We start from the raw sequence: 10,885 nt of genomic DNA, 5'->3' as shown, positions 1-10,885 counted from the left end.
GTGTGTGTGTGTGTGTGTGTGTGTGTGTGTGTGGACTGACTTTAATCATCCTCTCATACGCTGAAAAGGACCCTTGGCAGCTAGTGCTCTTGCTCAGTTCTCTTCAGTAGTTCCCCTGCCACTGGTATGCTGACTACTGCCCTACAGTGGCTACTGTGGGAGAAGCAGGACCTGGAGAAGTTGTGGACTGCTGCTATAACCTTCTATCCTGCACCATTCTCAGTATCCCAACCTGCTGGGAAAGGCAGGGCCTGGAGTAGCTAAGAAGCCTCACATTACTGCTTCTGTCCCACTTCCTTCAGTGCCTCCTCTTGGAGGATGTAGGCTTATGCTTGCAGGGCACTCAGTGTGTGGTTAGTCTTCTGTGTAAAACTTTGGTCTAGTTTAGTGGTTCTCAAACTGCTTTGGGTCACATTCCCCCTTTTAAATTGGTTACATGCTTTGCACTCCTTTGATTTTGTCTTATGGGTAATAAAAGTAAGACTTAGTCATACAACCACTATGTAGCAACTTCTCCAGCAACTGGAAAGATTGTAGAGTTCTTCATTTTTTTTCTTCCTTTTCCTCTGTTTCCCCTTTCCCTTCTTGTCCCTCTGGTTGCATGCAGTCTCCTGACCATCTATTTATGTGACCCTGCAGGACCACCTGATGTTCCCACGGATGTTAATGAAGTTGGTCAGTCTTCGGACTTTAAGCAGCGTCCATTCTGAGCAGGTGTTTGCCCTTCGATTGCAGGACAAAAAGCTCCCTCCCTTGCTCTCTGAAATCTGGGATGTGCATGAATGACCATGTGCTCTCAGGGCACTGACTTGGTGAAGTAACAGCCATCTCCCAGCCTTTGCTAACAAGAAGCAAAGCCAGCTTCTCTCCAGAGCACTGAACTGTGGGCTAGACAGCGCAGGGAGCAACAAGCCTGTGGTTTCTGTGATGTGCTGAGACTGTGCAAAAGGCATCTGGGATAGATCAGATGGTTTGGGTTGCTGGGGGTTTGGGTATTTGTTTTTGGGGCTTTTATTTTTAATCTTTGATTTTAGTGCCCTCACCACAGCAGTGGATAACATAAAACACCTCAGAACGGTGAAACTGAAGACCATATCCCAAACATCTCTTGAAGGTCTGTTTTTCTTTTCTGAGTACATGTCCTGGGGTTTTGCCACACCTATCCTTTCCCCTTTTAGTGATTTTGAGTTTGAAAGTGAATTTGATTTGCAGGAATTTTGCCAAACCCTCTTAATCTTCGGGAGCAAAAGGCTTCTTCAGGGTCCCCAGCACATGTGAATCTGAGGATCTCAGGGAAGGGGGTTGGACTAGATGACCCTTGAGGTCCATTCCAGCCCTATGATTCCATGATTCTATGTGGGTTTTCCTGGGGGATCGCTGGGTTTCTTGTACCTAAAGTCTCTGTTATGTGCTGCCCTTCACAAAGATTCCCAGAGAAGTGGCTATTGCTGGCTATTTAATACTTGTGAGACTGTTTCAAGACCTGCCTGTTTATTATGTCCTTTCTCTGGAAAATAGATTCCTGGAACATGTAGTGCCCTCTGTTTAACAAGAACTTGTATGGTTAGGGGCTTACAGGACAAGCCCTATGAAGAGACACTGAGGGACCTGGACCTTTTCGGCCTCCGCGAGAGAAGGCTGAGAGGTGATCTTGTGGCTGCCTACAAATTCATTAGGGGAATGCAGCAAGGGATCACCAGGGCACCTCTTGGGGTAACAAGGAACAATGGTCACAAAGTGACAGCAGATTTAGGCTAGATTTCAGGAAAAACTTTTTTTCACAGTAAGGGCGGCCAAAATTTGGAATGGGCTTCCAAGGGAGGTGGTGCTCTCCCCCATCTTGGGGGTCTTTAAGAGAAGGCTGGACAGGCATCTGGCTGGGGTCATCTGACCCCAGCACTCTTTCCTGCCCAGGGCAGGGGGTTGGACTCGATACTCTATTGAGGTCCCTTCTGACCCTAACATCTATAAGAACTGTGTGTATGGGGGAGGTCATGTGGGCAGGGATCATCTTCTGTGCCCAACAGGGAAAACATGCTTGAAGTTGTGGGGATTTTTTTATAAGGTGACCCATGACCACAGTGCTGTCCTGTGGATCCCTATACAAGTCTGTTCACTACTTTCATTTTGGAGCTGGGAAAAAAATAGTTTTAAAAATCATGGAACAGATTTTGTGTTGGGGTGGATCAGAAGAAAGTAAGGAAAATAGAAACGTTGGTGTCTGGGTAAGAAAGGTGGTGGAACCCCCAGACATGTAGAGTGTATTTCATGTGTTCCAGTAAGAGTGTCAAGATTATCAGCTGGGCAGAGAATACATTGTATTTATAGCATAATAATAGGTATTGCCCAACCTAGGGGCTGCACTGCTCTCTGAGAACTCTGCAGGAGTTTTGAGCACAACTAGCTCTGCTCGAGTCTTCCCCCTTATGCCAAAGGTCTTTCCAAGTTGTATGGACAAGTTTTAGTCATTTCTTCTCTTGGTGTATGCAGATGTCCCCCATGTGATGAGTACTCTTCTGTTCTGGGCTATCTGGGTTTTAAATCCTCTCCTCTTCATCTTGAGCAGTGGTGAGAATCACCCACCAGGGATTTATGCCCATGGTCCTTAAGTATTTTATTATGTAGAGCAATATTTTGTCTGACAAAAAAGAATTGCATTGCAAAATGTGCTAGTCATTATATAAGAAACAACTTATTGAGTTAAATCCCTAAGATGTAACCCTAAATACCCTTGTGGCCTGATCTCATAAAACTTTTAACAGGGATCTGTTTGCCCAGTGAACATCCTGAAAACTTACGTTCACATGGGCTTGTATAGTGTTTTTTTTTTTTTTGTTTTGTTTTGTTTTTGGCTATGTACCTGAACGCTATGCCCATGGTGAGGGTATTGTGTCTGTTTTGCACTTGAGGTTGGTCCCCTGCCACTGGCCTTCACTCTGCACCTTTTGTAAAGCACTTGTAACAATCTGTAAAATAATCTGTTTTTATAACTCAATACAATTGCAAAAATTCTTGTTTTAAATCTGTATTTTTAACTAATCTGTTTGAGAAATGTTAATGTTTATATAAAAGAATAAAGCCTAATACAGGATATTGACATACTGTGGTATGCCATCATTGGGGTTTGCTTAAGCTTTTGAACATTTGGTGCATTAGTTTGAAATCATGCAGAAGGTGAGGCATCTGACTAAGTACTGTATTTACCTGAATACAGGATGACCGTGAATTTAAGATGACCCCCCTTCCCAGTGTAATTAGATTCTATACATGGAAAATTTATAAATTTATTATAATTTTCCATGTATGGAATTAATTATTGGAGGATCTTCTTAAATTCTTCCCCCACACACGTTAAAGGGGGTGGGGGAAAGGTGATGAAGGGGGCAGTAATGGGGAAGCTGGTAGGGGAACACACAGTGGGGAAAACAGTGAGGGGATGTGTTAGGGCAGGCAGTGGAAGTGGTGGGGGACAGGTGGTAGGGCAGTAAGGGGGCAAGCCATGGAGCAAGCAGTTTGGGGGAGGTGCTAGGGTGTGGGCAGTGAGAGAAGCAGGCAGCTTGCCCCTTCTGCCTGTGCCTGTCCCCCACAGCCTCAGGACCTTATCCCCCTTTCCCTGTTGCCCCTCTCCCTTTCCTCCCCGCCACCCCCCAGTGCTTCTGCACCCTGCAACCTTGGGTCCCTGCCCTCCTTCCTTCCATCTCTACCACTATCTGCCTCCTCCCTGCTTACCTTTGCTTCCAGCTGGAGCTCTGTCCCTGCTGCTGCAGCTTGTGGCACTGAGCATGGTTCTAGATCGGTTGGTAGCAGGGCAGGAGCCGGCACTGCTGCTACAGGGCCAGGCTGAGGCATGTGCTCCATTCTCTAGGCTGCAGTAAGGACAGAGCAAAGGCAAGGAGGAGTGTGGCAGAGGGGGAGAAGTGGTGCAGTGGGGAGACTGGGGGTAGTGGGGGCTTGAAGCTGCCAGGGAGGATTGGCAGGGGGTGCAGAGGCAGCAGGGCCCTGGCCTCAGCCCCAGCTCTGGCCCAAGGTTGGGGCTGGAGCTGCAGAAGCTGTCTTTTCCCTGCTACCTTGTACTCAGTTATAAGGTGAGGGGCTTTTTTCCCTATGTTAAATGGGGAAGAAAACCCCATCTTCTCAACAAGTAAATACCTTGATATGAGGTATTTACCAAATAGGTTATTGCCTATAAAGGCTCACGCCTCTCTAAACCAGCTAATCTCTAAGGCTATAAACAGACATTGCCAAATGGAGTGAATAGGCTGTGCTGGGATGTTTTCTGTCACAGCTGATCTGTTTTATTGGATGAAACAGATGTTGACCCTTGTACCACAGGGCCTCTTCTGCTCCCAGGCCTTCCCAGGCCCAATCTTGTAGGACAACACTTGGTACATGCCTCTGCAAGGGGGGAAACTGAAGGTGCCTTGCTTGCAGAGGCATGTCTGGGGATTCTAATGCCTCTGCAAGTAGGGAAACCTGGGCAGGCACTCCTGGGGCTTCAGGGGCCTGAACCTGCCTGCTCCAGGAATTCCCCAGGTTGCCTGCATTCTTCTGCCTTAAAACAAATGGATGTACATCACGAATACTGCCTTTTAGCACAGCCACAAATTTGGTCATTGGCATCTGTTTGCTTTCACTTTGTGCTGCGATAAACATTTTTATTGGCAGCAAAAAGGCAACGTCTGTTTGCAACCTAAGGTGCTACCCTCCTTTGCACATACTTGACGAATGTCTTGTATGAGAACTGAGATTACTAAACACTTTCCTGTTTACCAGAGTTGGCAGATTCAGGGTGTAGGTCAAATGCAGCTCGTAGACACCCACAACATACACTGCAGTGTGCGTTCTGCCTTGACTTGTGCTGCCATGGTCAGGATGCAGCATTGCATGCTGGGATCCATAGTATAATATGTTTAGTGTTATGCAGTTTGGGTCTTTACCAAATTTCACCGATTTTTAAGGTACCTGATTTTTATTTATTTATTTATTTTATTGAAGTTATTCAGTTTCTACTGATTTGCACCCATTATTCACGTGCCTCCTGGGACCCATGCTGTGGCTCTGTCTCATGCCCTGCCCCACCCTGGCTGGGTAGCGCCTAGTAGGGTGGGTGCAGGGGTCCCAGGGGCTTTGGCCCAGCGTCACAGCTGGGGCTGACCCGCTCCAGTCAGTGCAGGGCAGGTTAGAGTTGGTGCAGGGAGGCAGCTGGTGCTGGGGTGGTGGGTTCCCCCCCCCCCGACCTCTCCCCTTCACAGGCTTTCCTGTGCGTGCACACTGAGCACTCCCCATCTCCCCTCCCCCCCAGATTTATTATTTTCTCTGATTTAAACCTGTTTTGTTTTTTGTTTTTTTTCCTTCTCTTCCTTTTATCCCGATTTCAACCCGGTTTTTAATGTTTGGAAGATAAATCCTGAAAAATTCCCTGATTTTTAAATATAAACTGAAAATGTGGAACTTCAAGCATGCTGTATTTCTATCCCAGAGAGAGGAAGGCTGCAAATTGCTCTACATCATGTTCACTAGCACTCTTGCCTTCCCCATAAAATGCAGCTATTAACACATCAAAATCCTAGTGTAATCAAGGCAAGATATAATCTTAGTATGTTTTGATGGAATAAACTATTAGGTTTTACATGACTAAGCACTTTCTCCTTGAGCCTAGTCCAGCCTAGGATTTAAGGAGGGAACTGGCATATACTATTAGTCTCATATAGATTAGCTGACTGCCTTTCATGTGTGTTTTAAACATGGTCAAATTAAATCCTAGAGGGGAGTCCAAGTTCATCTTCACCAGTAAGCACAAAAAACATTAACCTGCCTCTCATCTAGTTGTTGCAAGAATTACGATCACAAAAGCCTGATAGAAAAGTGACACCCCTAAGATCACTAACTGGTTTACAAAAACATCCCAAACTGTTTAAAGGGAAAAGTCCCCAGGGTTCTACAGGAAGGGAAAGAAAATAGAGGTTTACTTAAATTTGGTGGAAATTCTTGGAATTTGCTTTAAAAAAAAAAAAAAGAAAAGAAAAAACAGAATCTTCTCTTAATTCTAAACTAGAAGTTTGAGAGAAATTTTTGAGTACTTGAAGAAAAGTGCAAGTTCTATCAGCTAATATGAACAAATACTAAATTAAATCCAGAATGCAAAAGTAGAGGTGATTAGATGATAATGAGGGGAAAAAGAGGGAGAATTATTCTATAGCTATGAAGAAGTACAAAAGCTTAACATAAACTGAAACAAAAAGGAACTGTCAAGACTGAAAGGAACTGAAGAAAACGCAAGACTCTTGTGGACATTGTCTTGGGTTAAAGAAGCACTTTAAATTGGGATTGGATGCATCTTTAAAATGCTAAGTTTGTAATTTGATAAATTTGTTAATACATAAAATGAGGAAAGGGACAAACCAAGAAGGTTTAGCAGTGAGAAAAAAAATCTCATTAGCCTTATCTACACATATTTTAGCCTATGTTAGTGAGCATATGTTAGCTGAAATATGCTATCACACCTTTTTCTCAGTGTTTTGTACATTGTGGGTTTATCCTATTTACATTTTTAAGCTCCTAACCCACCAGCATCCACATATACAACCCTTAAGTATGTGTTTGTACATGCTTTGGCTAATGCTCAAGTTCTATGGCTAAGGTGAGTTAAAGCCCATGCTTTGTCTGCTCTGACCCATTGAATCTCCATTGTGCCTGCAGCCCAAGTATATGCTGTTGCGCCCATGTTTAGATAGCTTTTCAGTGACATGCCATGGTTTCCAGAGCCTGGCTGTTTCAAGCTATCTGTGTTCTCACCTGCTGTGTGCTTCCTGTACACTGTAAGACTCCCGTGCTCTGTTTACGTAAACCTTCAATCCACACAGCTTCATCCATTTTCTGAACAGCTAAGCAAAATTAACCAACCCAGCATGCTTCTGGATCACATCAGCATTGTGGTTAACCTCTGGTGTAAACAGGAGTATAAGCCTGAGAGACCAATCTGAAACACATTTGTATGAACCACCCCAAAGGGCCTGGTAGATGTGAAGACCAAGCAGCCTTCTGTTCAGCCCTAGAAGTGCATTAAGTTGACGATAAAGATCTCTAACCATGGAGATAGGGTGGTAACCACAAGTTAAGCAGCTCTCCAATTTCCTACCCTTACGATGAAAAGCTTGAGTGGCTATTTTGACTGCTAGATCCTCAACAGTGCCCTGAAACTACATTTTGTAGGGGTGATATGTTAGTTGGATCAGTGAGAGAGTGAGCAGGGAGGCACCAGAGAGGATCCCAGCAATAGAGGGAATAGGATGTCAAAAGAATGGACTCATGATTAAACCTTGCTGCTTAGACGGAGCCTGGATCTGGACATGCAGCTGGAGGGATAAGGGTTTGCATTTCTGGGTTCTGTTTGGAATTGGGCCCAGGCTGGTGAGAGAGCAGTGCCGAAACCACAGCTGGGTAAGTGGCATTCATTATCTCTATTGATAGGGGGAAACTGCAGCATGAATTGAAGTGCTCTTTTTAACTGTCACACATGTAGGCTGATACACAGTTGTACTGTTGCTACTGTTACAACAATGTCCCAAGCAAACAAGAAATCCAAGTTGCTGCATTATGTGCAAGATGCCCCAAGGGCCTCAGTACCTGGTGTCCTTGTTCTGTGTATTCACAGCACACCAGCCCACCACCAGGGCTGTGGCATCACTTGCTGTTAGTAAACCTCTGTATCCTGGCTCAGCATCCTGTTAATATTTATCCAGCATCCCCCCTGTTCCATGCAAGTGATGGTTTTGATTGTTTTTTTTCATGCAAAAGAATGTTAAGACTGTTAACAAGATTCCCAGGCAGGGCACATTTCAAATAGCAGCCTTGGGACTCCATAGCTCTTTCTGTTTCTTCGTGTGCTGTTCAGTCGGCAGGTGCTGAAAACCCCCTCTGTATAAATAGATAGCTTCCTAGCAGTAGTCTTGAACCTTGGTTTGTCTTCTACTCTGGGATTCCCAGTGGATTAAAATCCTCAGAGCTCTCCGTGACCTGAAATAATATTAAATTCTATGCTGTTACTAGGTCCCTGGTCTTAGTACCCAACCCCCTTTCACTCACTCAACCACAACCCACAAAAATTTGCTTTTAAATAATTAAAATCGAAATTTCCCACAAATTGTATCTCTGGTCTAAGTGCCTGGCTAGAAGTAACAAAATAACAGGCCAACATTAGAGCATAAAGAGTGACCAAGTACCCCAACTTGATAATGCATCAAACAGATACAGAATGATAATCCTGCCCCCAATAGGCAACAAATAATCGGCTTTTTCCTTTTCCTGGAAGGGACTTCTACTTGAGCAAAACCATACCAACAGCACCAGGTTCTTGAAGACAGAACCCTCACGCCTCATAGGAATAGCAAAGAGGATCAGTGATGACTTTTTGCATGATGTGCACAGTTAGACAAATATACCTGAAGCATCAGACAGGGGAAGATGGAACTGTTTTATTTTTTCCTCAAGTGCAACCAGGTGATAAGGGCCCATGACCAAATGCAGCAGAAGCTGTATGAGCAGTTGATCATCCTGATGACCACCTGACTACTGCTTCCAACACCAGCACCCACAGCCTTATCAATTTCTGCAGCCAATTATAAAGCTGCTGGAAAATGTTGGGGCTGGCTGGGTTGTGGGCCACTTCATGAACTGAAATGGACAGACAGATGTTCTGTTTGCTCCACCCTTGTTCAAGTGTGTACAAATCAGTCAATCTATTCAAACAGAGAAGAAAAATACATATGCTCAGAGCTGGCTTTAGGGCAGGGTGATGTGGGCAACTGCCCAGGGTGCTGCAGTCAGTGGGGTGCCATACACACATATGAGTAGCCTGCACTCACAGCAGCGCTCTCCCCCACCCCACCCCACCTGGCCCTGGCTAATTCATACCCGAGGCAGGAGAAGCAGTGCCCAGCCCAGCCCAGCTCAGCCCCACCTCCAGCGGCTCAAGAGGAGTTGGGCTGGGCAATGCAGGCAGCAGCAGCAGTGCAGGAAATTTGCCTGCAGGAAATTTGCGGGAAATGCTGAGCTGGGTAGAGTTGCAGACACTTTTTGGAGGTAGGATTAGGATTCAGAATGACCATGATGAATTAGAAAAATGGTCTGAAATTAATTCAATAAAAGACACATGAAAACCCCTGTATTTAGGACAGAATAATCACATGCCCAAATAAATACTGGGCAATGACTGGTTAGGCCTCAGTACTGCAGAAAAGGATCTGGAGGGTTATAGTAGACTGCAAAGGGAACATGAGACAACAGTGTGCTCTTGCTGCAAAGAAAGGCAACAGCATACCAGGTTGTTTTGGCAGGTGTTGCCTGCAAGTCGAGGGAAGTGATTCTTTAGCTCTGTTCTGCACCAGTGAGGCCTCACTTGGAGTACTGTGTCCAGTTTTTGGCACTGCACATGGACAAACTGGAATGGGTCCAGTACTAAGAAAGAAAAAAAAAGCCTGATATCTAAGAAACCTGCTTTACAAAGAAAGGCTGGGAAAAAACAGGATTATTTTAGTATGAAGAAGGGAAGACTGAGTGGGATTGGATAACAAATTTCAAATACCTGAAGAGTGGTTATAAAAAGGATGGCAACAGACTGTTCTCTGTGGCTACAGGGGACAGGGCAAGAAGCAACAGTCCTAAATTTCAACAAGGGAAATTTATCTTCAAGATTAGGAAGGACTTTCTAACTATGAGGGTGGCTAAACATGGGCATAGATTATCTGGAGAGGTTTGTGTAATCTCCATCCTTGAAAATTCTTAAAAGCAGATTGGACCATTGCTTGGCTAAGGTTGTTCAGATAGGGATGATGCTGCCTTGAGCAGGAGGGTTGGACTAGATCAGTGGTTCTCAACCTTTTTTGTGCCAGGATCCATTTGTAAAAAGCAGTGGTCAGTCCCAGCCCAGTGCCCCTCACTAACAACTCCACCCCCCCCAACCCCCAGGGTGTGGGGCACTGGGGGGCCTTCGCAGGCTGGCATGCCACTGTTTCCCCCATTTTTCTCCTTTAAAGGAGAATCCATTTTTGAAGTTTGGTTGCAACCTTTTCATATATTCTTGAGACCTACTTTTGGGTCGTGACCCACAAGGCTGAGAAACGCTGGACTAGATGACCTCTTCAGGTCCCTTCCAGTCCTATCTTTCTATGGGTCCTGCTACATGTTCAAATAAAGCTGGCTAGAAACCAGCTCTAGAGTTGTTACACATTTTCAAGCACTAACTATAGTTGGCTGGCTCCTTTTACAGTTGGATACTCATTTTTATCTATATGGCACCTGCCACACGTTACACCTACAGCTTGCTTAACCAGTTAATCATGTCTGAAGTTGTAACCTGACCACCCCTTGGCATCATCAAGCGAGGACTAGGCCACAAAGTTATTCCACAAAAAAAAGGGTAATAACTTCGTGGCTGGTTCTTCTGATGCCAGGCCCAGGGCGCCCCCTGCCCTCCTGCCCGTGGGCAGAGCCGGGACCCCGCCATCCGCATGACCTGGCAGGAGGCAGGGCTGTGCGGCATCGGGCCTCGACGTGACCATCTGGAGGGGCCCAAATCACCCGGAGCAACTCGGCGCCTGGCGCGCGCCTGCCACAGGGCAGGGCAGGGCTGGGCTGGGCTTTGCGTTCCCCGTGCTAGGTGCCGCAGCCTCGCCCTCCGCCACAGCAGCTCCGCGGGGCGGGGGGACAGAGGCACGAGCCGACGCCAGGGGCGCCTCCAGCCCGCGCCTGCCCACGCAAAGCGCCCTCCCGCCTCCACTCTGCGCGCGGCTGTGCGCTCGCCGCGCTCCCCGCGGCCGGTGCAGAGTGGTTCGCTCCGCTTCCCGCGCCCCCCCCTCCCCTCCCCCGCGCCGGTGCAGAGTGGTTC

General features: G+C 46.3%; 1 protein-coding gene and 1 long non-coding RNA gene across 3 annotated transcripts in view; both read left to right on the top strand.

Annotated features, from left to right (window-relative positions):
* NR1H3 (nuclear receptor subfamily 1 group H member 3) overlaps positions 1-1,105 on the top strand; it is a 53,903-nt gene extending 52,798 nt beyond the window's left edge. For both annotated transcript variants that reach the window (XM_019519265.1, XM_019519266.1), the window contains exon 9: positions 640-1,105. In XM_019519265.1, coding sequence (XP_019374810.1) covers positions 640-786 — 147 coding nt within the window. In that variant the 3' untranslated portion in view covers positions 787-1,105. The remainder of the gene's footprint in view (positions 1-639) is intronic.
* Positions 1,106-9,085: 7,980 nt separating this feature from the next.
* LOC109299481 lies at positions 9,086-9,474 on the top strand. Its single transcript, XR_002097882.1, has 2 exons — positions 9,086-9,214; positions 9,269-9,474. It is a non-coding gene; the product is annotated as an uncharacterized LOC109299481 (long non-coding RNA).
* Positions 9,475-10,885: the final 1,411 nt, after the last annotated feature.

The sequence above is a fragment of the Gavialis gangeticus genome, unplaced genomic scaffold (genome assembly GCF_001723915.1).
Source record: "Gavialis gangeticus isolate Ggan-Ray unplaced genomic scaffold, GavGan_comp1, whole genome shotgun sequence".
In the NCBI taxonomy this organism is placed as follows: Eukaryota; Metazoa; Chordata; order Crocodylia; family Gavialidae; genus Gavialis; species Gavialis gangeticus.
Note: the sequence above shows the minus strand (reverse complement) of the source record. Positions and strands in the feature narration are given on the sequence as shown.